This window comes from Dipodomys spectabilis, unplaced genomic scaffold, assembly GCF_019054845.1.
Source record: "Dipodomys spectabilis isolate Male_0828 unplaced genomic scaffold, ASM1905484v1 ptg000594l, whole genome shotgun sequence".
Lineage (NCBI taxonomy): Eukaryota > Metazoa > Chordata > Mammalia > Rodentia > Heteromyidae > Dipodomys > Dipodomys spectabilis.
Genome location: NW_024871271.1, coordinates 903,347 through 931,073, shown reverse-complemented (window position 1 = coordinate 931,073; position 27,727 = coordinate 903,347). Strand labels below are relative to the sequence as shown.

General features: G+C 64.2%; 2 protein-coding genes across 2 annotated transcripts in view; both read right to left on the bottom strand.

The window, feature by feature from the left end:
* Positions 1–2,648: 2,648 nt before the first annotated feature.
* Positions 2,649–15,515, bottom strand: Mxd4 (MAX dimerization protein 4). The gene is made up of 6 exons (XM_042670959.1): positions 15,323–15,515; positions 15,143–15,242; positions 12,565–12,594; positions 8,039–8,153; positions 6,161–6,323; positions 2,649–5,595 (listed from the first exon to the last, which is right to left on the bottom strand). The coding sequence occupies exons 1-6, from the start codon at positions 15,384–15,386 to the stop codon at positions 5,438–5,440; spliced, it is 630 nt and encodes a 209-aa protein (XP_042526893.1). The 5' UTR covers positions 15,387–15,515; the 3' UTR covers positions 2,649–5,437.
* Positions 15,516–19,576: 4,061 nt separating this feature from the next.
* The window catches only part of Zfyve28 (zinc finger FYVE-type containing 28), an 85,173-nt gene continuing 77,022 nt past the window's right edge, over positions 19,577–27,727 (bottom strand). Inside the window, exons 10-13 of the mRNA XM_042670995.1 lie at positions 27,373–27,489; positions 22,859–22,963; positions 21,804–21,907; positions 19,577–20,719 (exon numbers count right to left, since the gene is read on the bottom strand). Of these exons, the coding sequence (XP_042526929.1) occupies positions 20,588–20,719; positions 21,804–21,907; positions 22,859–22,963; positions 27,373–27,489 (458 nt within the window). The 3' untranslated portion in view covers positions 19,577–20,587. The remainder of the gene's footprint in view (positions 20,720–21,803; positions 21,908–22,858; positions 22,964–27,372; positions 27,490–27,727) is intronic.

The following is a 27,727-nucleotide window of genomic DNA, read 5'->3' as shown; positions in this document are numbered from 1 at the left end:
CAGAGCAAGCATATAAGTATAAAAATATAATGAATCAACTAGCCTTCAACATAGGTTTGTGGGAATGAATGCTATTACTATTTACTTTTTTTCCTTCCTAGATGTTTTCCTCCCACTAATATTAAAAAGTATCTTAGGTTTTGGATGATGACTTTTCAGACTATTTTTATACTCTTTGCATCAGTTTGTGATGCTGAAGATTGTTTTTAGATACCATTTGAAATTTCATTATTATTATTATTGTGAGGTAGAGAGGTTAGATGACATTTTAATGGAGGTGCTGGGAGCATTCTCCAAGCAGTAGGGAATAGAGTGTTTTTAAGCGGGATATGACACACTCAGATGTGTGTTAAAAGACTCGACTCTGCAGCTACAAAAGCAACAAAGGTGGAGGAGTAAGCTGGAACAAAGCAACCCAGGAATGCGATAGGGCAGAAGGAGCTGCGGGAGCTGGCAGGACCAGGGTGTGACCAGCCAGAGAGATGTGACCTGGGAGACTACCAGCTCCTGATCAGATTGGGGTTCAGTGCCCCAGTGACACAGTGCTCTTAACCTGTGTCCTCCCGGCGCTGGACGCCCTCAGGTTCATGCCGATGTCAGTCTGGTGCTGAGCTGAACCGAAACCTTCACCAGCATTGGCTCTGGTGGCGGCTGATCCTCCTCCACCTGAACTGGGATGAGGGGGAAAGGAAGGACCAGCTCCTGGGATGCCTTTCGTTGCTCTGTCCGTTGTGAGGCCTGCCTGGGCAGAGTCCACCCCTCCCATCCCTCCTGCCCTGACCTAGGAGCCTACACTCCACTTGGAGTCTGCATGGACGCCAGACTGTGAAGCAGCTTTGTCCATGCTCCATGGACATCCCAGGTGGACAGGGGAAGCCTGGGGAGCTGAGGCAGTGTCTGCTGGAGCTCTTCTTTTTCTTTGAGACAGGAGAAGAAATCAGACTTTCAGGGTTGGAGCAGGGAGGAGAAAGACGGTTTATCATCATATTGGCATGTGATGTCATGTGACAAAGTTAACTGTCCTCAAACTCAGAAGAGCGAGCTTGGGGGTGTGGTGTGTGTGTGTGTTGAGGGGTGGGGGTGGGGGTCCTTGGAGTTGGAAGGAGCGGGCCCAGAGGACTGGCAGAGCTCGGCAGCCAAAGGAGAGAAGTGTCTGATACTTGGCCTCAGACAAACGGGGTGAGGCAGCACGAAGTGAGGTGCTGCTGAGAGCCACTGCAGCCCCACCCTGAGGAATGGCATAGCCCACTTCCATGCTGGTAACCTGGGGTTGGTGTGCAGCTCCTCTGGCTAGAGATCGGGTTAGGGAGCAGGAGCCATGTGCAACGGCCCTGCCAGCAATTAGCTCAGATTAGCCTAGCCCCAATATTGTGGCTGTAATCTCAGCAAAAATGTGAGGGGAAGGGATGTGGGGGGCGGGGCCTCAGGGCAGGCTGGGCCTGAGCCTGCCCGGAGAGCTACAGGAGGTGCGCTGAGGGCAGGGTTGGGGTGAAGGACAGGATAAGGCTGATGTTGTGGCTCAATGCCAAGGTCACGGGACTCAGAGGAGGACGGCAGGGAGAGCAGCAGGGCCAGCGCCGGGTGCCCCAGCTGCCCAGAGTGGTCGAGGGCTGGCCGTGGGTGGTACCACTTGAGGGTGCTGGCTGTGGCTTAGCCAACAGGAACATGACAGAGCTGCCCAGGGGGGATGCGGGAATCCCGAGGGTTGGGAGGGGCAGGTCTCCATCCATCCCCCTGTGGCCAGGTGGTGGGGGAGGAGTACCTTCTGTGAGCCTCAGCTTCTCAGCCCGCACAACAACTCGGGTGTTGCTTGTGGCTCGCATGGACCTTGTGCCCACCACTTCCAGTTGTGAGCAGTAGTGACAGATTGTGAAGCACTGTTTGGAACTTAAATTTACAGCAACACCCACTCAGGCCTCAATTGTGTTCCCACCAGAATTCCCTCCCTTTGAGAGTGCCCCTCTCAACATGGGCCTCCCAGGTGGAATCATCCGGGCCCAGAATCATACCACCTGTTGGAAATGGGGAGCACCCCCTCCCACAGTCCCCCCAAAACCTGCCAGCAGGTCCCATCTCTAGCAGCTCTGTCATGGGCCCAGCCTGGGCTTCTTCCCCCATCCCCAACCCCCTCTGTAGTGCTCAAGGTGGCACATCCCCACAGAGCAGGCTCAGACAGCAAGTCCTCCCCACCCCACACACTCTCAAAACCTCACAGCTGCTCCCCCAAGACAGCTGGACGGAGGCAGGCTCTGCTGGCAGGTCCTGAGGTGGGCAGCAGACAATGCCCAGCTTATTCTAGGGATGCTGGGGACTGGAGAGCCACAGCATAGAACCCTGGAAGGGGCAAGCTATCCACAGCCCCAGCCCAGGGCTAGGCAGCACCCCAAACCTGTAATAGCAACACCTGTGGGCACAGAGGCGTGGAGAGGAGTCTGCCTCAACTCCCTCCTGTACTCCACCCCAGGGGTGACAGTGGGATCCACGACTGGTTGGGACACAGGGCTTCCTGACCCGTCAGAAGCAGAGCCCGGACAGGGTGGCGTGGGTCAGTTACATGGGCGGGGATGACAGGATGAGCTCAGGCCCTCTAGCTGAGGCTGAGGGGAAGGGTGCAAAGCAGGACGATGGAAAGAACTGGAAGCCAGAGGCCGAGGTATAAAAATCTGTATTTATATTACAATGACAGATTGACACAGCACAACCCTGCCCGGGGGTGGGAGGGGCTGCTCGGCAGCTCAGGGCCCAGACTCTGCTCAGGACCTGCCCCAGTGCCCCCACAAGGGGTCTGGAGTAGGGATGGAGCCGGGGTGAGGGAGTGGCAGGCCAGCTGACCCCAAGAGAGCTTGGTGATAGCTGGGAACAGGAGAGGGACTAGAGGTTGGTTCCAGGTTCCATCCACCCAGGGGCATAAGCTCAAGAACCCTGCTGTGCCACTGGGAGAGGCCCCAGGACGAGCCACCTGCAGCACCTCCAGAGGACCTGTAGCAGAATGGGAGCCCTGGGTGGGGCTGCTTCTCCCATGCCCCGGCCCAGCCCGGGCCTCAACCAGTCAGCACCACAGGGCCTATATGGGCAGGGAGGGTACAGAGAAAGGACGTAGACTGGCTATTCTGGCCCTGACTTCTTTCTAGAGACCATATCTGCCCTGCTCTGACCCTGTGGCCACCAGTAATGACCAGCTTGTGCAAATGGAAGGGAGTGGGAGAGGAATGGATAGGGACCTCTTAGCACCAGTCCCCCTCCACCCCCCAGACCGTCTGCCACACCTCTGTGCAGGCAGCAGCAGGGGGAAGCAGGGTAGAGCCTGGGCGGCTGCAGAGACCGACCCTGCAGTCTTGGTGGGACAATGGCTGAGCTGCTGGGAAGGTTGGCCTGGGAGCTGCTCTGCTCACCTGGGTTAGACTCTGCCAGGCAGAGTGAGGGAACTGATGGCTTCAGAATTCTGACTTGGGAGCAAGCCCTAAAGACAGACTGGGCACTGGGAATGAATGCTAGGTTGGCCGGCTCCCACAGAGAGAAGCCCCCTTTCTAGACCCTGCAGACCCCCAGAGGCAGGGGAGATGCAGACAGAACCGCCCAGCATCCTCTTAGGCATCCTCTCCTATTCCACAAAACCCACCCGCAGGCCTCCTCTCCACCCGCTCTCCAACAGCCCCTACAGGGCCAGTTCTGTGGCAGAGCTGTTTCCAGGGAACCCTTGCCTAGTGGGGCCCCCCACCACAGGGTGTCCATCGACATGGTGAAAAAAAAACAGCTTGGAACTTTATCACAGATGCCCTGGGGATGGGCGAGGTGCTGCTGCCCTGCCCCCCTGCTGCCACCACCTAAGTATTGCTGTGTGCTGCCCACAGGGAAAGGTCTTCAGGAATGGCAGACCAGCAGCAGCAGCCTCCTACCCTAGCCAGAGACGGCTGTGTCCACCCGCTGCCATCAGTGGATTCCTAGATCCACCTCAAGCCGAGAACAGGGGCAGAGTTGCGGGTTCATAAGGAAGCCCCGGCCAGGCAGACCTGCTGTCCCCAGGCTGCAGTCAGCCACCAGGGAGGCACCACCGAGCCCGGGCCACGGGCCCTGCCTAGAAAGTAGCTACGCCACTCACACGGGCCCGGACATGTCACTGGAGGCGGCCACAGCTGTGGGAAGGACTGGAAAGCTGCCGGGCAGGCCGGGGCATCCCGTGAGCCACAGGGACATGCTGGTGGTGGCGGCAGGGCAACACAGGGACACAAGGCACACTATGATGGTGTGCGGGGGACAGGTCCCTGAGACGCTGGGTCACTCCCACCCCTCGGCACACAAGGACACAACAACGGCTAGGAAAATAGAGTACAAAAATCTTATACAGGAAATAAAGGCGACACACACTCACGTCCTCAGTGAGAGAGTCTTCAGAGTTTTCTCTTTTTAAAAATGTTTCTGTTTTTTGGGGGAACCCTCTGCCGGCTGAGGCCGTGGGCAGAGCGCTGTGAGGGGCTCCCTGGAGGGAGCTCCTGGGTGCGCTTAGCCTGCCTGCCTTTCTCTCTCTCTCTCTCTCTTCCTTTTTTTTTTGCTTAAGAAAGGGAGGTGAGCGTCCAGGGGCAGTGTACCCAGCTCACCCCAGTCTCTGTCAGGAAGAGAAACCATATTCCTGCACAGACCAGGCAAAGCCACCTGGGCCAGGGAAAGGCGAGTCGGGGAGGGGGAAGGGGGAGGCAGCAGGAAAGCCAGGCATAGGCCAGGGGCCAGCACTTACAGGCGGCCCTTGGAGGCCCAACCTCACAGGATGTGTGTCGGCTGGTGCCCGCATGTCTGTGTGAGTGTGCGCGTGTGGGAGCGAGCCCAGGGGGTGCATGTGTGTGTCTCATGGTCCTAAACAGAGCGGAAGCTGCCTAGTGTGGCATGGAGTGGCCTGACTAGCCCCCAGGAACGCGGCCCTGGCTCCTGACACCCGAGGGAAGAAGGCCTCTCTCCACCCGCCTGCCCCAGGTGCTCACCCAAATCCCGCCCTTCACGGGTCCCTCGGTCCACGCCTCAGGAGCCTGTGTGGACCAAAAGATGGACGTACAGACAGACAGACAGTGGCGCCTTCCTTCCTTCCTCAGTCCACGCCTCTCTCCCAGGATCTGGCGTCGGCTCCAAGCTCCCACGGTGGTCATTAAGCCCCTGACATGGAGCCCACCGAAGTTTGCAGCAATGACATTTAATACTTCTGGAATGATTGGGAATCTGAGAACAGACTGTGTGCAGCTACGCTGGGCTCCAGGGCGCGGGAGCTGGGCTCTGCCTCCCTGCAGGACCCTGATCTGCAGGAAGAGGCTGGCAGTCCAGGCAGCAGTGGAGCTTCCAGAATGGCACAGCAGTGGGCCCACGGAGAGGCTGGCATGGGTCAAGGGAGGACTGGAGGGCTGACACGCTCGGCCAGGCAGGGCGGCGGGCCGAGGAGCACAGGACATGGGACCTACAAGAGGCCAGGGTGGCCGGGCCGCTGGCAGGGGCGCCCGTAGCTGCCGTCACTGCAGCCGCCGCTCCGCAGGCTGTAGTGGTCATCGGTGTCACTGCTGCTCCCAACACTGTCCAGTTCCCCGGGGCCCAACTCCATGCCCTCTATGTCCACCTCTGGGGAAACAGAGGGGAACAGGTCAGGCTGGCGCTCTGAGGCTAGCTGGGAGTTCCCTTCCAAGGCAGGGCTCCTCTCCCACAGCAGCAGAGGCTCTGGGGTGGGGGTGGGGGTGGGGAGGACGGCAGACCTGCCTGGCCCAGAGGAAGCAGGTACAAGACTGCTCCAGAGTGCAGCCTGAGGTAAGAGCTCAGCCTGGGACTCAGCATGTGGTCAATGCCTGCACCCCCAGCTACTTAGGAAGGAGGAGTAGCTAGGTAAAGTTAAGAGGGAGAGTCTCTGAAAAACAAGCTAAGGGCCTGAGGGACCCAAGCGGTGGGGTGTAATCACAAATTCCCGCATCTAAACCCAGTACTTGGGGGAGGGGGAGGTGCACTGGGGGGGCAGGGGGGCACACCAGGCTCTGGGCCTCACGGGACAGTCACCATCAGAAAAGAGCATGCCTCTTTGAGTAGGGTGGGGACCTCCTTGTCCCGGGAACACCCCCACCCAGCCCCCGGCATCCTCTCTGCCACGGGGAGGTTCAAGGTGCCTGAAGCCCGCGCAGGCTGCCCGGGCCCCCACCTTGCTCCGAGTCGTCTGTGGAGACAGCCGAGCCGGTGCTGTCTGTGCGCACGCGCTCCACGCTCTGCACCGACAACTGCTCCAGGCGCCGCTTCAGGAAGCGGTGCTCCCGCTGCAGCTGCTCCTTGATGCTCAGGGCACGTCGGTCCTGCTCCTCCAATTTCTGGGGGGCCGTACAGGGTGATCTGTGGGGCTGGGGCTGGGAGGGTCGCAGAAGCCTGCACAGAGCAGGATCCTCACCCCTCATAGGGTGACCCTACACGGTCCCCAGCTCCACTGGCTCCCAAGATGGCCTGGCCCTGTGCTCTCAACATGCTGCCCAGCTCTAGAATGCCCATAGCTGCTGGCCAGCCCAGCCAAGCCCAGTCACATGCGGGCCTGAAACTGCTAGCCAGCACCATCTCCCGAGGCCTGCCCCGCTTGGCCCTCACTGAGCTTGTGCCACAGCGTCTGTGCCACGCCCTCACCTTCAACTCCCTCCTGGCCCAGTCAGTCACTGCTCTGCGAGGACCCCCAGCCCCAGACGGGCCTCTCTCGAAGCTCCCACCACGTAGTCCCTGAGGGGCAGAGGAGGCCCTTCAAGGGGACAGAGACCCACATTCGAGCATTTCCAAATCCCCAAACCTGCATGTGTGTTTGAGGGCCTCCCTTATCCCATGCCCGCTGCCAGCAGCCTCCACGGCCCCACACCCTCCAAGATGGCTGCCTCCTTCCAGAGGACCTGCTTAGGAGAGCATGGAAAGACCCCTGGCCCCACCGGCCCTTCCAGTGGCCACCCCTGCACATCCCAGGGACACACAGCCACCATCCTCCCCTCCTCCCCTAGCCTGGCCATTCCCACAGCGCTGCCTCCCCCCCTCCCCCCCAAGCCTGGCCTACCCACAACACTGCCTGCCCCCCCCCCCCCCCGCCAAGCCTGCCCACACCACTGCCTCCCCCCCCAAGCCTGGCCTGCAGCACAACACTGCCTCCCCCCCCCCCCCCCCGCCAAGCCTGCCCACACCACTGCCTCCCCCCCCAAGCCTGGCCTGCCCACACCACTGCCTCCCCCCCCCCCCCCCCCCCGCAAGCCTGGCCTGCCTGGCCTGCAGCACAACACTGCCTCCCCCCCCCCCCCCCCGCCAAGCCTGCCCACACCACTGCCTCCCCCCCAAGCCTGGCCTGCAGCACAACACTGCCTCCCCCCCCCCCCCCCGCCAAGCCTGGCCTGCCCACAACACTGCCTCCCCCCCCCCCAAACCTGGCCAGCCCACACCACTGCCTCCCTCCCCCAAGCCTGGCCTGCCCACACCACTGCCTCCCCCCCCCCCCCCCGCCAAGCCTGCCCACACCACTGCCTCCCCCCCAAGCCTGGCCTGCAGCACAACACTGCCTCCCCCCCCCCCCCCGCCAAGCCTGGCCTGCCCACAACACTGCCTCCCCCCCCCAAACCTGGCCAGCCCACACCACTGCCTCCCTCCCCCAAGCCTGGCCTGCCCACAACACTGCCTCCCCTGGCCTGCCCACACCACTGCCTCCCCTCCCCAAGCCTGGCCTGCCCACACCACTGCCTCCCCCCCCAAGCCTGGCCTGCCCACAACACTGCCTCCCCTGGCCTGCCCACACCACTGCCTCCCCTCCCCACCCCCACCCCCAGCCTGGCCTGCGCACAACACTGCCTCCCCCTCCCCCCTAAGCCTGGCCTGCGCACACCACTGCCTCCCCCGGCACTGCTAGTAAAACTCAGCCAAGCCATGGCATCTCCTTGATTCCCATCCGTTCTACGGTCCCCCAGAAAATATCCTTTCCCAACACATGCCTCTAGGCCCCCCCCCCCCACGGCCCTCTGGGCCTGTGGCAGAGCCAGGGCTGCAGGAACGGGCAGGCCGCACTGCTCACCTTGATGTGCATCTTGGCCCGCTTCAGGAGGCTCAGCGTGGTGTGGCGCGTGCTGTCAGGGCCCAGGGGTACCAGTTGCTTCAGCTGCTCCAGGTAGAGCCTGAGTTTGGCTCGTCTGAAAGAGCCAGAAACAGTCTGTGAGGCCAGACAGGAAGGCCCATGAGGCGCCAGCAGGAGGGGCCTGGGCCTGAGGGAGGGCCAGGCAGCTCCCCGGCCCCTGGCCCCACCGCGGGGGTCCCTCCCCGGGAATCTCCTGGCCTGGCACGAGGGGCACACTGGATGTGGGCGTTCGAGGGACCCTGCAAAGCCTGCCTAAGCACGGCTGGGCTCAGAGGCCCGGGACTCAGACAATGCCAGCGTGCCGCATGCGCCCTGGTCCCTCTTGTGGCGCTGACCGGGGCGCGTGAGGGCTGAGGGCCACCTCCCTGACCCCGGGTTTGCTAGGCCTTCATGACACATTTTGTTCCTGAATCCATCTCCTCAGGGGGCTTGGCCTCACGACCCCCCCTCCCCGAACAAGTGCTGCTGCTCCTGACAGGCCCACTGGGCTGGAAGGGGCAGCTACGTCCAGGCCATGGCCCTCCGTGGCCTCGGTGACAGCCGGACCCGTGCCGTGGCCGCACGCATCCACAGGCTGGCACACGGCCCCTGCCGGTTGGATCTGAGCGGCTCAGGGGTGCGCGGCTCAGCACTGCCCCCAGGCCCTGCCGGCCCCACCTCGCTCCCATGTCCACCATACTCTGCTAAGTGTGGATTCTCAGGCGCACCGCTGCCAGGTCAAGGCGGGGAATGTTCTGGGGACTTTGGAAAGCCTGCGGCCCATCAGGGCCAGCATCTTCTCCCTAGCCATGGAGCAGCACATTCACGGTCTTCTTCAGTCCTGAAGAGACCCTGCAGGGCCGAAGGCAGGCACTGCCACCTCCTCCTTGGACAGAGGAGGCGTCACTGGGTGCAGAGAGGCTGCGGGGAGACACTGGCAGCCCAGCTCAGAGGGGGGAGGGTGGGAAGGAAGGAGAGAGGCTACAGCCTGCACCCACACCTGTTAACAGCACCGTCTCACTGAGCCCTGGCCCAAGCACCTGGAGGCCCAGAGGTTCTCCTGGATGGGGAACAGTTAGACTTTAGGAAGAACTGCTAGAATACAGACTGAGGCAGGGGCTGGCCAGGAGACGGGGGAGTGGGCTGGGCTTAGGCAGTGTGGTGGAGCTGAGGCCTTGTGGGTTTCCCTCTGCCTTCATTCACGCCCAAGCGCCCAGAACCCCAACCTCCTCTCCTCCAGTGGGTGAACCTGCAGTCCCGGGCTGGAGGCATGTAGCTGAGCAAGCTAACGGAAGAAAGGCCCTGCAAGACCAGTCACCTGTCCTGCGGCCACCACCGAGGCTAGGGTGCCAGGTGCTGTCAGGCCTCCTCGAGCCCACCTGCTGCCACCCCCACTTCATTGCATCTGTCACACATGACCTTAGCAAGTACCAACTGTCAAAAAGAAAGTTCCCCGCCCACAGAGAACCACATGATCACGGTGCTGCATCTCCATTTCCCTGTCATGAGTGTTCAACAAAAAGTTTGGAAACAGAACCACGTGTGTGACAAGTGACCCGGTTTTGTTTGAGCAAATGGTACAGCAGACGCACATGAGAGACTCCATGGAACACAACAAAGCGCAGGAAGCGCGTGTCGCCAGCACAGGCGGCCACAACGTTTATTTCTTTAGCTTGGTGCTCTTCTGTATTTCCAGGTATTTGCTATGCTAGTCCCTCCCCCACGTTACTAATACAGAGAAAGACACATTTGTACAAGAAAGAGGGGGGAAAAACACAGCTAAAAGACAAGTAACAGTAGAAAGATATTTGCGATACATATAAAAGACACACGGTTAGTATTCATGATATTTTGAGCTCATATACATCCAAAATAAAGAGCAGTACCTCAATGTAACAATGAGCAAAGAGCACAAACAGGTGAGCTGCAGAACACAAAGGGCAAATCTAACATGAAGTTCACTCCATCTCATGAGTAATCAAGAAAACAGGCACTCCAACAAGCAGATACACATTTTCTCCTTCACGCCAGCAAGAGGGCAGAAGGCGCTTGCTTAGCCGGCGCCGATGACCTGTCGTTTGCCGTGGGCTTGGCTCGTAACTGTGGCTAGCGTTTCCACTGGTCTTAGGACTTGGGTCTTATAATGTCCTCCCAGGCATGCAAAGATGCGGGGTCAGCACTGCCCGCCACACAGGCACCATTAAGACCCTGAGAGCAAACTGTGGGTCCTACGCAGGCTTCAGGCCAGGGAGGTCTGGGAGGGAGAGGCCGGAGGGCAGCGCTCACGGGGAGCTGAGTGGAGGACCGCAGCAGGGACAGAGGAGTGTTAGGGGCCCTTCTTACCCCAGGGACCAAGTGATTGAGACGCTCTTTGGGGTGCAGTACAGGAAGCACATGAACAACACTTTAGAAAAACACATTTCTCCAGAGACAAAGCAAGGCACTAGACCATACACATGTGCTGTTTAAAATTCAGCGTGTCCACCCAGTCCTGGGCGGGTGCGTGCCCGCGGCTGCAGGCTGCTGGGGTCGCCCTGGCTCCTTGCCCGGGGCAGCAGCTGTGACGGGCAGGCTGCCTGAGGCCCTCAGCTCTGCCAGTGTGGGGTGGGGGCGCCGGGGCGGTCCTCACCCTTTGAGCCCCACAGCCCCAGGACCCGGCCACGCTGAGCCTCCAGCGGAGCCCCTCCCCGCAGCCCTCCGTCCCGGCCCCAGGCATCCCGTGGAGTCGCTGGAACTTTGCCTTTTGGAAAGGACCCGGAGCGGACACAGCCCCTGCGAATCCTGCCTGAACCACCCCCGGTGCCAAGCCCTTGGCACCGCCCTCCTGCCTTGCCGCCACCGGCTCCCACTCCTCAGACAACACTCTGAGCTCCATGCCACGGTGCCCCTCTGCCGCGGGGCTGAGCTCCAGGCGGCTGGCAGAGCCACATTCCGGGCCACACCAGGCCAGGCCGCTGGAGAAAGGGCACCGGGGAAGTCACCTGCCGGCCAGTGGGAAGGGGGCAAAAGAGCTCCTGCAGGCCCTTCAGCTTACTAGAACCTTCTATGCGCCCTGTGTGGTTCCATGGGGCTGCACTGGGCCTCTGCCCCTGGAAGGGACCTGGCGCCATCTCCCTTTAGGGTCAACCCGCCACTCTAGGGCAAAGAGAACCCAGAGCTCCCTCTGTATACTAGCTCCGGCCAAAGCCTAGGGCTGAGCCCACAAGGGCCACCAGGCGCTGGGTTGGCTGCAGCCACTGGCTGGCAGACTGCTTGTCTACCGGGGGACTTAGAAGACGAGGACCAGGGCCAGAGCAAGGCTGAGAACCTGTCCAAGGAGGCCCCACAGGCTCAAGCCAGGCCCCAGTAGAAGGACCCTCTCCCCCAGGGCCGGTGGCATGTGAGCCTGGCTGTGCGTGCGAGGGTACCCAGAGCGTCCCTCCCTCCTCCCTGGCCATGACGGAGACCCCTACCCAGGCCCCAAGCTCAGGCCCCTGGGCTGTTCAGGGCCCACCAAACCTATGGCTTGGCCAGGACTCCTGGCTGGGCTGGGGGCACCTAGGCTGCCAGCCATGCCTGAGGCCCAGTGTGAGCACAGGCTGGGGGCAGAGATGGCAGAGATGAAGGCCAGGCCTGGTCCTCTGCCCTTACCACCTGCCCTCCCTCTGCGCCCAGGCTGCTCCCCCGACACGCTCTCCAGGAAGTGTCCCCTAGAATGCCCCCAGGCCGGGCCTGGTCAGGGCTGACTGGGCTTCTCTGGCCTGGAAGCCCAGCAGCAGCCCCCAACCCCATGGCCCTCTGGGAACACCCTGCCCCCCCCCACACACGTGACCAGTGCAGGAAGTGCATCTCCTCAGGGAACACGGTGTTCCGTCCCGCCCAGCCAGAGCCCCGATCCCGCGGGAGCGGAAGCTGGCGCTGCCAAGGGTTCAGACATGGGGGAGGGAGAGGGGAGAACTGGCCAGACTCCAATCTTCCCAGCACACCCATGAGGCTCTGGTCTGGGATCAGACCCGCCCCACCAGGAAATGGAACTGGCCCATTTCACAGATGTGTGCAGCCTCCACCTAGCAGTCCTCGGGGATCTCCTTGGTCTACGGGCTGCTCCAGGTGCCTGAGCTCCCACTGGCCACCAAGAGGGTGCTCGCCTAGCCACACCTCCCACACACAGGCCGAGTCTCAGGGGACGCAGCCGCAGCACACCCCCGCGCTGGGCTCTGCTGGCTGACTCCGGCCTCAGTCCTGCGGGGACGTGGCCGTCTAGCTGTCTGTGGGAGGCCTGGGGGCAGGAACCCACGCTCTGGTCAGTTGGAGCTCTGGCTCCAACTGGGACTCGGGCAGGAGGAGCGGGCCTCCTCCAAGCTGAGTGCAGGAGCCACACAGGGCCATAGTCCCCTCCTCCGGGGAGCAATCGAACTCTGGCCCCAGTCTGCCGCCCCTCAGCAGAAGGTGGGCCATGCCTGCCAGGCAGCTCGTAAGGAAACACAGGGGGCGGGAGAGCCACTTACCTGTGCTTTTCTAGTTCGTTGTGCGAAGACCTGTTTAGAGAGACAGAAAGACAGGGCTCACTCTGAGGCCCCACATCACAGCACCAACTACCACAGTGCTTGTGAGGGCGCTCGCAGCCCCGGGCCCAGGGAGTCCCCAGGTGATGAGGCAGGGGCGGCTGAGCAGCTGGCAACCCAGGGCTGAGGCGTCTCCCGCGAGCTGTGAGGACAGGGCAGGGCACACACAGCGAGTGCAGAGGGACAGGGGCCCGCGGCCACGCAGCCACCGAGTGCGGCCAACGGGAGGACACAGGGGAGGTAAGGAGCCCTGGAGAAGCCCCACAGTGCTCCACATCTGGCCAGGAACAAGCACCTGCCTTCTCTGCTTCCCTCTCCCCAGGCCGTCTGTATCCCTGCAACAATCCCATCGCACAGACGCAGCTGAGCAGGGCGCACTGTGTCCTAACAAGACGGACAACACTGTCCTCCTGCGGCCCTCCTAAGGCTCACACGCCTGGTGGCCACGGACGTGGTCTCCATGTAGATGGGGACGCCCAGGACAAAGCCATCCTAGCCAGGTCAGCTCATGGTATGCATGTGTGAGTGTGTAAGTGTGCGTGCGTGCGTGTCCTGGGCTGCAAATGCTTCCTGGAGCGGTAGGTCTGGGGGGACTGTGTCCCACGTCCCGAGCCCCACCTGTCCTGCCCATCCAGCCCAGGGCAGCCAGTCCTGAGCACCATTCGGAAGAGTCTGCCCTCCAGTTATGAGGTCACTTGCCATCCCAGTCTGGGGAAGGCTGGGCACACAGGAGCAGGGCTTAGGCACACGCCCCAACCCTGATCCATGTTCCCCTGCTTCCTGGGCCTCTGTGGCCACTGCCTCTTTCCAGTGGCATCTCCCATCTCCACTCAGGCCACAGCACCTGCCCACCCTGTCTGCTTCCACCACCTGACAGCCAGCTGCTGCAGCGGGCCTCTCCTCTTCCCTCCTGGAGTCTGCCAGGTCCTCGGCTCCCTGTGCAGTTTCCAGGCCGCAGGACCTCCTGGTCACCTGGGCTGGGCAAGGAGTCCCGGCACCTCTGCCAGGGCCAAGGAAGCCACAAGGGGCACCGCGGAGGCTCCTCACTGGCCATCAGGGGGCCGTCCCTCAGCCGGGCCATGTGGTCAGGTCTGCTGGCTTACAGGGGAGGCTGAGGTCAGCAGGTGTCCTTCAGTGTAGACAAGCCCACCTATCCGCCCCGGTGAGGACGGCACTGGGCTCCATACACCCTGGGGGGCAGACAGGCACTCTGCCGCAGCCTGGGGCAGCTTCTCCCCTGCTCCCTCTGCCTGCAGGTACCCGCAAGTCCCAGGAGCACCTATCCCTGGAGAAGTAGCACTAATGCCGCTCTGGGTGGTGCCAAGGGCTGTCCTGGCACCGCATCTGTCTGTGAGGTAGGCATTCTTTTGCTTGCCGTCTCAGAGAACCTGGTGCCAGCTCCTCCTTCCAAGCCTTCCCTTCACAGAACTTGGAACAACCACTGGACTGCTGACGTCCTACCCCAGGGATGTCTTCCTGCCTGCCACCCACCGCTCGCTCTAGTTCACCGTGCCCAATCTTGTCTCTTGCCGAGGCAGACGGTAAGAGCCGTCCAGGTAAGGGGCTGCCCCTGACACGCGGCCTGAGGGCCGGCTGCAGATAAGCCTCCTAACAAGGAAAGGGCATCAGCCTAGACTGGGTTGAACAGGCCCAGGGAAGGTTGTAAATACCCAGAGGGGCTGCAGGAAAGCTACAGCCAGGCTGAGACAGCCCCTCTGCACCCCCCAGCTGCCAAGGGCTTGCCATCACAGCAGAAGGTGAAGAGCTCCCAGGAAGAGGGTGTGAGGGGTGAGTGGGCCTGAGCAAGTAACCGCGTCTTTCTATGCTCTGGGCTCCCCAGGCTGCAAGATGGAGACAACCGTGACATTGCCTTCCAGGGACCCACTGGGGCGAGGTGAACGCGGAGGAGGGGGAGGACGTGCTCAGGCGGGCTGGCCGAGCCAGAGGCCGTCCTGGCGGCCGGACGGGAGGCAGGGATGCCCACACAGCCGAGTCTGTGCACAGACGTCCGCAGCAGGGGCCGAGCTGGGCCTCAGGCGGCCAGAGCCTCAAGGAATTGTCTGCCTGGCCGGACCCGCAGCGGCGGGCGCCCGTGCGGGCCTCGCTTCCCAGGAGCACGCAGGCCGCAGGAAGGGGGCCGCGGGATGGGGACAGCGGGGGCTGCCCCGCGCCGGGGCGGGGCCCCGGGTCCGCCGGCAGCCCGGTCCCCTGCCGGCGACCCCCGCCCCGCGGCTGGGGTCTCACGGGGAGCACCGGCGGGGGCCCTGACCCCCACCGTGGAGACGGGGGGGTGCGGGGCGGAGGCGCGGCCGACCCCCCCCAGCAGTCCCCGGGCGCGCGGCGGGCGCGGGCCGGCGGTGGGCGCTGTACGCGTGGCACTGTTTACGGCGGCGGGAGGCGCGGCCGCGGGAAGATGGCGACGCGCGGGCGGGGCGGGCGGGGCCGGGCGGGAGGCCGGGGCGCGGGCGGGGCGCGCCTCCCGCGGGCCGGCGGCCGGGCGCGGGGCGGGGGGCGGCGGTACCTGCTGTTGGGGGCCTTGCGCACCAGGCCGGCTGCCTTTGTTTTCTTCCTGGAGAAGTCGCCGTCGAAGGGCAGCACCGAGGCGTAGCCGTGCTCGGCCTCTGCGGACAGACGGCGCGGTCAGCGGCCCCCCGCGCCCGCCCGCCGCCCGCCCACCCGGGCACAAAGGGGCGCGGGCTACCTCGGTCCCTGCGCTCCAGGTACTCGGCCGCCTCCAGCAGCAGCAGCAGGGAGTTCAGCTCCATCCTGCCGCCCGCGCCCGGGACGGCGGCGGCCGCTGCCCGGCGCGCTCCGGCCGGCTCCGCTCGCCGCCCGCCCCGCGCCCGGCGGCACACTCGCCAGACTCGCGGACTCCTGCGCTCGGCCGCCACCCTCCGCCTCGGGCCCTCAAATTGACACATAAGGGAGAGCGGCGGGTGGGGCGGCCAATAGGCGCGGGCGCTGCGGCCCCGGGGGCGGGCGCCGTGCCGGGCCCCGGCCAATGGGGACGGGCCGAGCGCCTCGGGCAGGGCCGAGAATGTTGACAGATGCAAGGCTAGGCCGGGATAGGCTGGCCGCGCTAGTAACAATTTAGAAGCCCAAGCTTAGCAACAGCACGTGGTGGCCCGGCCCCCGCGCGCGCTGACTGGCGGCCCCCGTGCATGTTAAGTAGTTGCCGCGCGCCGATTGGCCCAGAGCGGCCTATGTAAATTGAAACCGCGGGCCAATGGGCGCTGGCCGGGCGCGCGGCCAATGAGGGCCCTGGAGGCCGGACGGACCCGTTGCCGAGAGGAAGCGGCGCGCCGCGGGCCGGTCGCGGGCCGGGCCTGCGCGGGGCCGGGCCGGACGCGGCGGGGCGCGGGGGGCCCCGGACCGCGAGCCCAGGGCCGGGGCGGCACGGGCTCCGCGGAGCACGCGGCCTGGCGTCCCGCGTCGGGGTCCCTGCGTCGCTGCGCGCCGCAGGTGGCTCCTGGAAGCCGGGACGCGGGAGCGGGGTGGGGACGGCCGGAGACTGGAGCCAGGCACCCCGGGGGCCAGCGGAGAAGCCGAGGCCCCGCCCGGCCGCCGGGGCCCCCGGCGCGGCCGCCTCGGGCTCCCTCGTGGCTCTCGGTGCGGGGCCTGGCCGGGGTGAGAGGGAGCGGCCCACGGCGCGCGCTCCCGGTGAGTGTCCACCTGCCCCGCGGACGGCGGCCTCCACGCGCCCGGAGCCCCCCGCAGAGCGGGGCTGGAGCCGGCGCCGAAGCGCCCCGGTGCTCCCTCCCCCGGGAAGCTTCTAGACCTTCCACCCCGCCGGGCGATCCGTGGCTTCCCCTCTCTGGCCCCGGGTCACCGCACCGCGCAGCTTGTCAGTTGTCTGCTGGCCTCGGCATCGCATCGAACCCCCCCCCCCCACAGGGTCATTAGGTTGGTAGATACCCCCCCACACACAGGGTCATTAGGTTGGTGGACCCCCCCCACAGGGTCATTAGGTTGGTAGATACCCCCCCCACACACAGGGTCATTAGGTTGGTAGACACAGGGTCATTAGGTTGGTAGATACCCCCCCCCCACACACAGGGTCATTAGGTTGGTAGATACCCCCCCCACACACACAGGGTCATTAGGTTGGTAGATACCCCCCCCCCCACACACAGGGTCATTGGGTTGGTAGACACTCCCTCCTCCCATCCCCCATGAACCAGCCCTACCGCCTCCCCTAGATGCCGAGCATGTGCTGGGCCTCAGGGCTGGAGGGCGGCCCGTCAGTCATCTCCCAGCCAGCCGTCTGCCTCACAGACCCAGGTCAGCTGGTTTGTACAACGCCCTGAGAGCCACCATGAGCCGGGCAAAGCCCCGGCTGCTTGCGCCCGAAGCCGGCTGGTGCTCCAGCAGGAGCCAGGAGTCCGTGGAGTTCTGTCTTGGTCTCTCCCTGCAGCCACTCCGGATTCTGGTTTGGCCAAGTCACCTGTTTCTGTAGTTATAAAATGGACATGGCTGCACTACCACTTGGGGTGGCGTAGACTCGGTGAAACACTTCATGGACAGCCCTGGGCTGGACAGCAGGCTGGGCACAAAGCGGTGCCCAGAAGTAGCAGACCAGGGAACAGCGCCCAAGTCAGTACTTGCATGCGCCAAACTCCTGGTCCCGCCCACGGAGGGGAGGGGAAGGAAGGGGAGGTGCCTGCCTGGTCACAACTGGCCAGAACCGGCTGCCAGGCTGGCCCACCACGAGCCCGGGTCAGGCCTTGAGAAAGTTTGACATGCAGGAAAACATTGTTTTCAGAATACAAAAGACAGGGAAATCAGGGTACTTAAAGGTGTGATCAAATGTCTATGGAGCCTGATATAACTCCAATGTTACTTTTAATTTTTAAATAAAACAACTAATCCTACTTGTGAACGACTGTCAGAGTGGATTTTTGTTCTCAACTTATAAAGGTTTCCCCACTTTGCTGATGAGCCCTGCACAGTTTAGCAATTATAAATTAGAGTTTCTTGTAGCCAAAAATATCCTCAAAAGCAAAAAAGATAAAATATCCTTTTAAAAGCTTTTTGAGAAGGAAAAGAAGCCCTAAGGAGGGATATGTGGGGTGGATGAGTGTCCTCGGGGGTGAGCAGGTGGCCCTTAAAGTGGAGGTGCCCAGTCTCTGACCCCTCTGAGCACAGAGCATGCCCAGCCCAGCCCTGCTGCCGTACAGCCCCAAGAGGCTGTGGGGCATCCTTCCTGAAGAAGAGAGCCTGGGGTGGGGCAGGTCTTCCACAAGGGAAAGAGGTGTTGATGTGCGCTGGCTGTGTTTGGGGCTGTGTTGTGCTGTGTGCTGGGGTGGTGACAGCATTGCTAACAAGGAAGGCTGCCTGGAGGTGGCAGTCTCGGAAGGAAACAGGTCTCCTCAGCTCTCCCTGCACAGCCAGCGGGCGGGCCCACGGAGTCCTGGCTTCGGGGTGCCGGCAGCTTTCACCCAACCTGGCTGGCCAGGGCGTGCAACCCCACGGGTAGCCTCCTCGGAGTCTGCCCTGCCTCCGTCACGGCTGTGTCAGATGCAGGCCTCTCTGGAGCCTCCACCCATCTGCGGGGTTCTGAAAACCAGGACCTGGCCACTGGGTGATGGCGGTGGAGGGACCTCTATCAGAGGTGGCACCCTGGGAGCCCGCAGGCCCTGAGGAGGCAGTGTGTGGGGTGCCCCCTGGTGGCTGTGAGGTGCTGTGGTTGGAGTCTGGGCTGGACCAAAGGAGGAAGACATGGAGGAGGTGGTGTGTCAGTGACTCCAGCCCCAGTTTGGCCTTTAGCAAGGACACCAACGGTCCTGAGCCCCGTGCTGTGATGCGGCCCATGTAACCAGCTGACTCTCCCCACTCCCTCCCCTCAGTACAGCACTCTGCCTCCCAGCCAGGGTCCCGTGATCTGCGTGGACAGGCCAGCCGTCCAGTGCCACACACAAGGGGAAGGGCTGCAGGGCCAGCGGCAGAGGCCAAGTGTGTCCTGGCACTGATGGAGTGGAATCTCGGCGCTGAGCCTTTAGGGGTCCCTCCCCTGCTCCTCCCGTGCTACCTCTGGTCACCTCCCAGGCTGCCACGTTCTGCTTGCTGGGCTGCCTCGTGGGGCGCTGTGTCTTAAGTCTGGATCTGAGCACCCGTGGTCAGGGCCCCTTTGGCCTTGGGCCCCTGCTGTGATTGGAAGCTGGGGTGGGGCTGCCGGGGACACCCAAGGGCCCAGTGTCAGCCTGTGTGCCGTCTCTGGCTGCCGGCCGGGTGATGGGACAGGACGGCCCGGGAGTGCCTTCCCCGCACCTATCTGTGGCCACTGCAGCTTCCGGCCCTGTGGTCCTTCCTCTAGCTCACAATCCAGCTCTGCCACTTACTGGCCTCCTCGAGCCTCAGTTCCCCATCAAGATGGACCTCCTCCCCTAGGTGGACGGACGTGATGCCTTATGTCCAGACTGGAAGATGACCACTGAGTGCAGGGCTGGGCTTTGGGGCTGGAGGCTGTGGGGCCTCCTGAGGGTCAGCTGTCCGCAGGGGAGGGCCATCTCTGCGCTCCGTCCAGGCAAGCAGGAGCGGCCCCCCGACGCTCCTCTCCTCCCCAGGGTTTCGTCCTGGGTGGGGGAGCCCAAGCTCCAAACCATCGGCCAGAAAGGGGATATGGGAGCTGCTGTGAGACTCAGCCCCAGCCACGACTCCCAAGGGACTGGGCCCCCAGGTCCTCACTGCCCCGGCCGTGAGCAGGGGCCGCCTCCTCCAGCCACCCCACCCCCTGCTGGGCTAGGCCACAGCAGCACAGGAACACAGGGACCAGCAGGATGGTGGCGGGAGGAGCGGCGGCCGCCCCCCCCCCCCCCCCAGGGCTGATGGAAAGCCATGTCTGCCTTCCAGCCGTTGTAAGAGTGGCACCAGTCCATGTCAGCGCCCACACCTTCATGTCTGGGGGAGGGGGGGAGAAAGTCGTCAGCGTCCACAGAAGACATGAGAGCCTCTGCAATCCTTAAATAGATTTATGGAAATGGTCTCCAGTTACAGCATTTAGAAAATAAAAATAATCTCAATACATAAGATTCCCTCTGTTACATACTCTCCCCCCCAGAAGCCATTTTTGTGCATGTGTATGCCACTGCTGAGCGACAGCGGGTTTTTGTCTATAAAAGAAGCAGTAGGTGTGTCATCTCTAAAAACAAAACTGCAATCGTCATTGCAATGTGAAGCCTGAGATTGAAGCCTGAGGAGACGGCGCGCAGGGGCCATTTGGCTGTCTCAGCCTGGGTCCCAGCGGCTGTGGGTCTGAGGGGTGGGCCCAGGGCCCAGGGCGCAGGGGGAGGAGGGTAGTGCTGGCCACGGGCGGTCTCCGTGGTCCTGTGCCGCCCGGGGCCGGGGCCCAAGAACCTGAAAACCTTCTACCCACGGGGTCTGGGCCCAGCCGATACCTGCTGTCTGCCTGCACTGGGCTGTGTGTGCCTAGGCCGGGGCATGTCCGTGTGCCTCAGGGCCACTGGGCTGGCATTCCACTGTTCCCTCGGGGAAGAAATGAGATATGTGTCCTGGAGCGGGGTCCTAAGGCGGGCAGCGGGACAGGGAAGGATGTGGGGAGCAAGCACAGGAGCCCCTGGCTCCTGCTTCCAATCGCCAGCCACAGAGAGCAGCCACGCCTGCGTCCCTGCGTCCAGAGCGGCCTCTGGGGCGGGTGGAGGAGCCCCCCCTGCTCCACCAGGTGGCCTGCCCCAGAGGCAGCCCCCAGGCACCCCTGGTCCTCCACAGGGAAAGAAGACCTGTCGGGCCCCTGCAGCAGACCTGGCCACCAGGCTGGGGACCGAGGCTGGGGACAGTGGCAACCTGAGCAGGGCTACAGCAACGGCAGCAGCTCGCTGGGGCACGAGGACACCTCCGGGGCGGCCCGTGCGTGCGTGTGTGCGTGTGCGTGTGCTCGGGCAGCAGGGCCGGGAGGAGCCCGGCCTTCCCGGAGTCCCGGGCCCCAGAGCAGCTGGGGTCCCGTGTGGTGTCACATGCCTGCCTTGTCGCTGTAGAACGGGGTGACGTGGAACACGTAGCAGTGTGTGCACACGCGGACCGGCTTCACCTGCCCATAGCGTGGCAGCGGTGCTGAGTGCGGCGAGCAGCGGGAGCAGAAGATCTGGAAGGCAGAGGGACATTGGCGCCGAGCGGGGGGGTCCCGCTCGCCCCTCGGGTCCTCCCTCCAGCCAGGCCGAGCTGTGGCAGGAGGGATCTGCCTGGCCCAGGCCCTGGGGGCTGTGGAGCTGGGACCTGCAGGCACCCCTGGGCAGGAGGCCGGGCTCCAGGGCCTGTGTCACCACTGCCGATGCTTCCCACTCAGGCTCTGGCCCCGTCCCGTGTCTGGCTCTGAGGCACTGGACGTGGCATCATCCAAGTGTGGGCTGATTGCCTGGCCAGGACTGAGAGGGGGCCATGTGCCTGAGGAGCCAGAAGGGCTGCTCGCCTCCCACAACCACAGAGCTTGGTCTGGGGGAGACGCTGGGCAAGCACACCACCCGAGCTTGGTCTGGGGGTGCGCCGGGCGAGTACACCACCCGAGCTTGGTCTGGGGGTGCGCCGGGCGAGCACACCACCCGAGCTTGGTCTGGGGGCGGGCACAGCACCCGAGCCTGGTCTGGGGGCAGGCACAGCACCCGAGCTTGGTCTGGGGGCAGGCACAGCACCCGAGCTTGGTCTGGGGGCAGGCACAGCACCCGAGCTTGGTCTGGGGGGTACGCCGGGAGAGCACACCACCCGAGCTTGGTCTGGGGCCACGCGGGGCAAGCACACCACCCGAGCTTGATCTGAGGGAGATGCTGGGCGAGCACACCACCCGAGCTTGGTCTGGGGGCAAGCACACCACCCGAGCTTGGTCTGGAGGAGATGCCGGGCGAGCACAGCACCCGAGCTTGGTCTGGGGGCGGGCACAGCACCCGAGCTTGGTCTGGGGGCAAGCACACCACCCGAGCTTGGTCTGGGGGGTACGCTGGGTGAGCACAGCACCCGAGCTTGGTCTGGGGGCAGGCACAGCACCCGAGCTTGGTCTGGGGGCAGGCACACCACCCGAGCTTGGTCTGGGGGCGGGCACAGCACCCGAGCTTGGTCTGGGGGTGAGCACAGCACCCGAGCTTGGTCTGGGGGGTACGCTGGGTGAGCACAGCACCCGAGCTTGGTCTGGGGGCGGGCACAGCACCCGAGCTTGGTCTGGGGGCGGGCACACCCACCTTCCCGCAGCTCCGGCAGTGGTGCTTCCTGCGGATGACTGTGAAGGGCGCTTTGCAAGCCGTGCAGAAGCCACAGGCCTCGTCTGGCACCCACTCAGGGGGATCTGTCACAAGAGCCAGGAGCCCATGAACCGGGTGGGGTGGGTGGGCAGGCGTCCTGACCTCCCTTCCCCCCCCCCGTCACCCCCTCCCCCCCCACCCCCTGACGTCTCCCCCACTCCCCCAACCCCCCCCCCCCCCCCCCCGTCCTGGACTTCAGTGTCTGGCTGTGATTTGAGGAACAGACTACAGCCCAGGGGTTCTTCTCAGCCATCACCTAGGTAACCACGCCCCAGCTGCAGGCCAGGCCTGGCCACCTGGACTTGGGGTGTGCAGCAAGGCCCCTCTGTCCACCCAGAAGACCGAGGCCTTCTCTCCCGGGTGTCCTCTGCTGACTCCGGTCGCCTGGTGCCGCCAGTCTTCTGTCATCCATCTTGGAAGGAACCCAGACCTCAGGACCAGACTGGCATGCCATGTGGGGGTCTCTCCCACAAAGGTGCCGGGGTACCCCCAAACAGACCCTGACTTCCTGCCAGCTCAGCCGTCTGGTCTCCAGCCAACTCCAGGCTGATAACGGAGAGGGTCCCCCTGATCTCACAACACTAAACTGGGCAGTCTGCAGCCCCGCTGGCCACAAGAAAGGCTCTGGGACTCCGGAGTTCCCAGGGGAAGGCTCTGAGGCCCCCAGAGCCCCCTGTGAGGAAAGTCCCCAGTTAGTGTGCGGAGTGTCCTCCACCGCCGTGCAGGGCCGCTCTGTGGTGCCCGTGAGCTCTGAGTGTCAGGGGCAGCCAGCCCCTCACCCGACACCTCCTTGACTCCCCACATCATCTGGTTTGTGCCCGCTGGGATGACAGATCTGTGTTCACATGGCAACAAGGGGCTGCGCGCCAAGCCGAGGCGGGGGGGGGGGGGGGGGGGGAGACGGAGGCAGCCTCCCCTGGAAGCTGCACCCCATGTGGCGGAAGCCGAGAGCATCCACAGCAGTTGGGCAGGCCCGGCCCACGCTCCCCACTCACCTTCCAAGTCCCCGGCCCGGGTCTTGGCGGCGAGCTCGGAGGAGGAGAGGGGCTCTTGGCACAGCGCGCAGTCCTCCAGGGCTGCCCTCCGCAGGCTCTGGGACGCTGAAGGAGAGGGGCCGCTGGAGCCGGGTGTCCTCGGCGGCCCCTGGCGGCCACCGTGGTGCTCCCAGAAGGCACGGGCCCCTCAGCACATGGAGCGCGAGGGATGACCCAAAGGGCTCCTTCTGGTGACCTTCTTCATGCTGGGGGAGGAGGCTGAGGTGCATGGTGCATGCATGTATTCTCCCCCATGCATGGTTTGTGTGCCCCCCCCTGTGATGCATGCAGCTCCCCCCATGAGCACATCCTGCCTGGGAGCACTTCTCCCCCATGAGCACATCCTGCCTGGAGCACTCCTCCCCTGACAGCGTCCTGCCTGGAGCACTCCTCCCCTGACAGCATCCTCCCTGGGAGCACTCCTCCCCTGACAGCGTCCTCCCTGGGAGCACTCCTCCCCTGACAGCATCCTGCCTGGAGCACTCCTCCCCAGAGCGTCCTCCCTGGGAGCACTCCTCCCCTGACAGCGTCCTGCCTGGAGCACTCCTCCCCAGAGCGTCCTCCCTGGGAGCACTCCTCCCCTGACAGCGTCCTCCCTGGGAGCACTCCTCCCCTGGGAGCGTCCTGCCTGGGAGCACTCCTCCCCTGACAGCGTCCTGCCTGGAGCACTCCTCCCCTGGGAGCGTCCTGCCTGGGAGCACTCCTTCCCTGACAGCGTCCTGCCTGGAGCACTCCTCCCCTGACAGCGTCCTCCCTGGAGCACTCCTCCCCTGACAGCGTCCTCCCTGGGAGCACTCCTCCCCAGAGCGTCCTCCCTGGAGCACTCCTCCCCTGAGAGCGTCCTGCCTGGGAGCACTCCTCCCCAGAGCGTCCTCCCTGGGAGCACTCCTCCAGTGACAGCGTCCTGCCTGGAGCACTCCTCCCCTGACAGCGTCCTGCCTGGAGCACTCCTCCCCTGACAGCGTCCTGCCTGGAGCACTCCTCCCCTGACAGCGTCCTGCCTGGAGCACTCCTCCCCAGAGCGTCCTCCCTGGGAGCACTCCTCCCCTGACAACGTCCTGCCTGGAGCACTCCTCCCCTGACAGCGTCCTCCCTGGGAGCACTCCTCCCCTGACAGCGTCCTCCCTGGAGCACTCCTCCCCTGACAGCGTCCTCCCTGGAGCACTCCTCCCCTGACAGCGTCCTGCCTGGAGCACTCCTTCCCTGACAGCGTCCTCCCTGGAGCACTCCTCCCCTGACAGCGTCCTGCCTGGGAGCACTCCTCCCCAGACCGTCCTCCCTGGGAGCACTCCTCCCCTGACAGCGTCCTCCCTGGGAGCACTCCTCCCCAGAGCGTCCTCCCTGGGAGCACTCCTCCCCTGACAGCGTCCTGCCTGGGAGCACTCCTCCCCAGAGCGTCCTCCCTGGAGCACTCCTCCCCTGACAGCGTCCTCCCTGGGAGCACTCCTCCCCTGACAGCGTCCTCCCTGGGAGCACTCCTCCCCTGACAGCGTCCTCCCTGGGAGCACTCCTCCCCTGACAGCGTCCTGCCTGGGAGCACTCCTCCCCAGACAGCGTCCTGCCTGGAGCACTCCTCCCCTGACAGCGTCCTGCCTGGAGCACTCCTTCCCTGACAGCGTCCTCCCTGGGAGCACTCCTCCCCAGAGCGTCCTCCCTGGGAGCACTCCTCCCCTGACAGCGTCCTGCCTGGGAGCACTCCTTCCCTGACAGCGTCCTGCCTGGGAGCACTCCTCCCCAGAGCGTCCTCCCTGGGAGCACTCCTCCCCTGACAGCGTCCTCCCTGGGAGCACTCCTCCCCAGAGCGTCCTCCCTGGGAGCACTCCTCCCCTGACAGCGTCCTGCCTGGGAGCACTCCTCCCCAGAGCGTCCTCCCTGGAGCACTCCTCCCCTGACAGCGTCCTCCCTGGGAGCACTCCTCCCCTGACAGCGTCCTCCCTGGGAGCACTCCTCCCCTGACAGCGTCCTCCCTGGGAGCACTCCTCCCCTGACAGCGTCCTGCCTGGGAGCACTCCTCCCCAGACAGCGTCCTGCCTGGAGCACTCCTCCCCTGACAGCGTCCTGCCTGGAGCACTCCTTCCCTGACAGCGTCCTCCCTGGGAGCACTCCTCCCCAGAGCGTCCTCCCTGGGAGCACTCCTCCCCTGACAGCGTCCTGCCTGGGAGCACTCCTTCCCTGACAGCGTCCTGCCTGGAGCACTCCTCCCCTGACAGCGTCCTCCCTGGGAGCACTCCTCCCCTGACAGCGTCCTGCCTGGAGCACTCCTTCCCTGACAGCGTCCTCCCTGGGAGCACTCCTCCCCTGACAGCGTCCTCCCTGGGAGCACTCCTCCCCTGACAGCGTCCTGCCTGGAGCACTCCTCCCCAGAGCGTCCTCCCTGGGAGCACTCCTCCCCTGACAACGTCCTCCCTGGGAGCACTCCTCCCCAGAGCGTCCTCCCTGGGAGCACTCCTCCCCTGACAGCGTCCTGCCTGGGAGCACTCCTCCCCTGACAGCGTCCTGCCTGGAGCACTCCTCCCCTGGGAGCGTCCTGCCTGGGAGCACTCCTTCCCTGACAGCGTCCTGCCTGGAGCACTCCTCCCCTGACAGCGTCCTCCCTGGAGCACTCCTCCCCTGACAGCGTCCTCCCTGGGAGCACTCCTCCCCAGAGCGTCCTCCCTGGAGCACTCCTCCCCTGACAGCGTCCTGCCTGGAGCACTCCTCCCCAGAGCGTCCTCCCTGGGAGCACTCCTCCCCTGACAACGTCCTCCCTGGGAGCACTCCTCCCCAGAGCGTCCTCCCTGGGAGCACTCCTCCCCAGAGCGTCCTCCCTGGAGCACTCCTCCCCTGAGAGCGTCCTGCCTGGGAGCACTCCTCCCCAGAGCGTCCTCCCTGGGAGCACTCCTCCAGTGACAGCGTCCTGCCTGGAGCACTCCTCCCCTGACAGCGTCCTGCCTGGAGCACTCCTTCCCTGACAGCGTCCTGCCTGGAGCACTCCTCCCCTGACAACGTCCTGCCTGGAGCACTCCTCCCCCAGAGCGTCCTCCCTGGAGCACTCCTCCCCTGACAGCGTCCTGCCTGGAGCACTCCTCCCCTGACAACGTCTTGCCTGGAGCACTCCTCCCCAGAGCGTCCTCCCTGGGAGCACTCCTCCCCTGACAGCGTCCTGCCTGGAGCACTCTTCCCCTGACAGCGTCCTCCCTGGAGCACTCCTCCCCTGACAGCGTCCTGCCTGGAGCACTCCTCCCCTGACAGCGTCCTCCCTGGGAGCCCTACTCCCCTGACAGCGTCCTCCCTGGGAGCACTCCTCCCCTGACAGCGTCCTCCCTGGGAGCACTCCTCCCCTGACAGCGTCCTGCCTGGAGCACTCCTCCCTGACAGCGTCCTCCCTGGGAGCACTCCTCCCCTGACAGCGTCCTGCCTGGAGCACTCCTTCCCTGACAGCGTCCTGCCTGGAGCACTCCTCCCCCAGAGCGTCCTCCCTGGAGCACTCCTCCCCTGACAGCGTCCTGCCTGGAGCACTCCTCCCCTGACAACGTCCTGCCTGGAGCACTCCTCCCCCAGAGCGTCCTCCCTGGAGCACTCCTCCCCTGACAGCATCCTGCCTGGAGTACTCCTCCCCTGGGAGCGTCCTCCCTGGAGCACTCCTCCCCAGAGCGTCCTCCCTGGGAGCACTCCTCCCCTGACAGTGTCCTGCCTGGAGCACTCCTCCCCTGGGAGCGTCCTGGGAGCACTCCTCCTCTGGGAGCGTCCAGCCTGGCAGCTCACAGTCCTGTTTGAGAGCGAGTACCCATTTTGGATGTTCCTGATCTATGACTTCCAGGTGGCAAAGCTGGTAAGTACAGAAGCTCCTCGGGACCGTCCTGCTGGGCTGGGCTTCCAGAGGTGATGCACTATGCCAGGTACCCAAACACCCCTCAGCAGAAGCCCTGAGCTGCATCTCAGCTCAGCAAGGAGCAGGGAGCAGGGGTCCGAACACCTCCTCCCTGCACCTGACCAGCCCGCATCAGACACCTCTTCCTTGCCAGACACCGACAGTGCGTACGCGGCCTGCTGGAGCGTGGAGGTGTGCCCTGTGTGACGGTGTGATGCGTGTGCCTTCCATGTGCGCCATGCCACACAGAGGCAGCCCGCAGCCCGCGGGGGACACTGCCCCTGCTCATGGAAGGGGGCCCACACCCCTCGCTCTGGCTGGCCTGTGAAGGTATTGACAGATGGCCAGAGGTGGCATGGTGGCACATCTGGTCTAGTTTTTAAGAGGGAGGGCAGGTCTCTCCCGCATCTGTCTGCGGTAAGACCTCCAGACCCCGCCGGGGACTGGAGCAGGGTCGCCGCCGGCAGCATGGCAGGGGAGGCCACCTCCATGGGCGGTCCCCAGCGGACAGCCTGGCACATTTGGTCATGCCAGTCCAGTGGTGAGCGGTTGGCTCGCTCAGGCACTGCCCGTTCCCCTGGCTGGGAGGTGTGTGTTCGGTGTCCCTTCTTGGGCGGCCACTCACCCTTCTTTAGCTTGTCCCTGTCATCTGCCTCTGGCTTGGTGGCCATGACCTCAAACAGCGTTTTGAGAATACTTCTCAGGTCACTGGCATAGTTCGTCTGCAGTTGGTCAGCCACACCTGAGGGGCAGGACAGAAGGACAGGGAAGGCTGACCTCAGTGGAGGCCAGTGCCACGGGCTAGGTGGGGCTCAGCAGGCCCCGGCCTCTGGGGCGGTACGGAGGGGGAGAGTGCTTCCTGCAAGGCCGCACCACACCACAGCTCCCAGCCGTGCGGACTGCTCGGCCAGGGACCCGCGAGAGCCGCCCCCCGCTGGGCCACCGCCACCATCAGAGGCGGGGCGTCCAGACATGCCCAG

What these genes read in the sequence shown, in the direction of transcription:
- Mxd4 (XM_042670959.1), bottom strand. Translation starts at nt 15,386, where the DNA reads ATGGAGCTGAACTCCCTGCTGCTGCTGCTGGAGGCGGCCGAGTACCTG. An exon ending in CGCAAGGCCCCCAACAGCAG is followed by an intron (nt 12,595 to 15,142) that starts GTACCGCCGCCC and finishes CTCTCTAAACAG; the next exon opens with GTCTTCGCACAACGAACTAG. An exon ending in AACGAACTAGAAAAGCACAG is followed by an intron (nt 8,154 to 12,564) that starts GTAAGTGGCTCT and finishes TGGCTCTTTCAG; the next exon opens with ACGAGCCAAACTCAGGCTCT.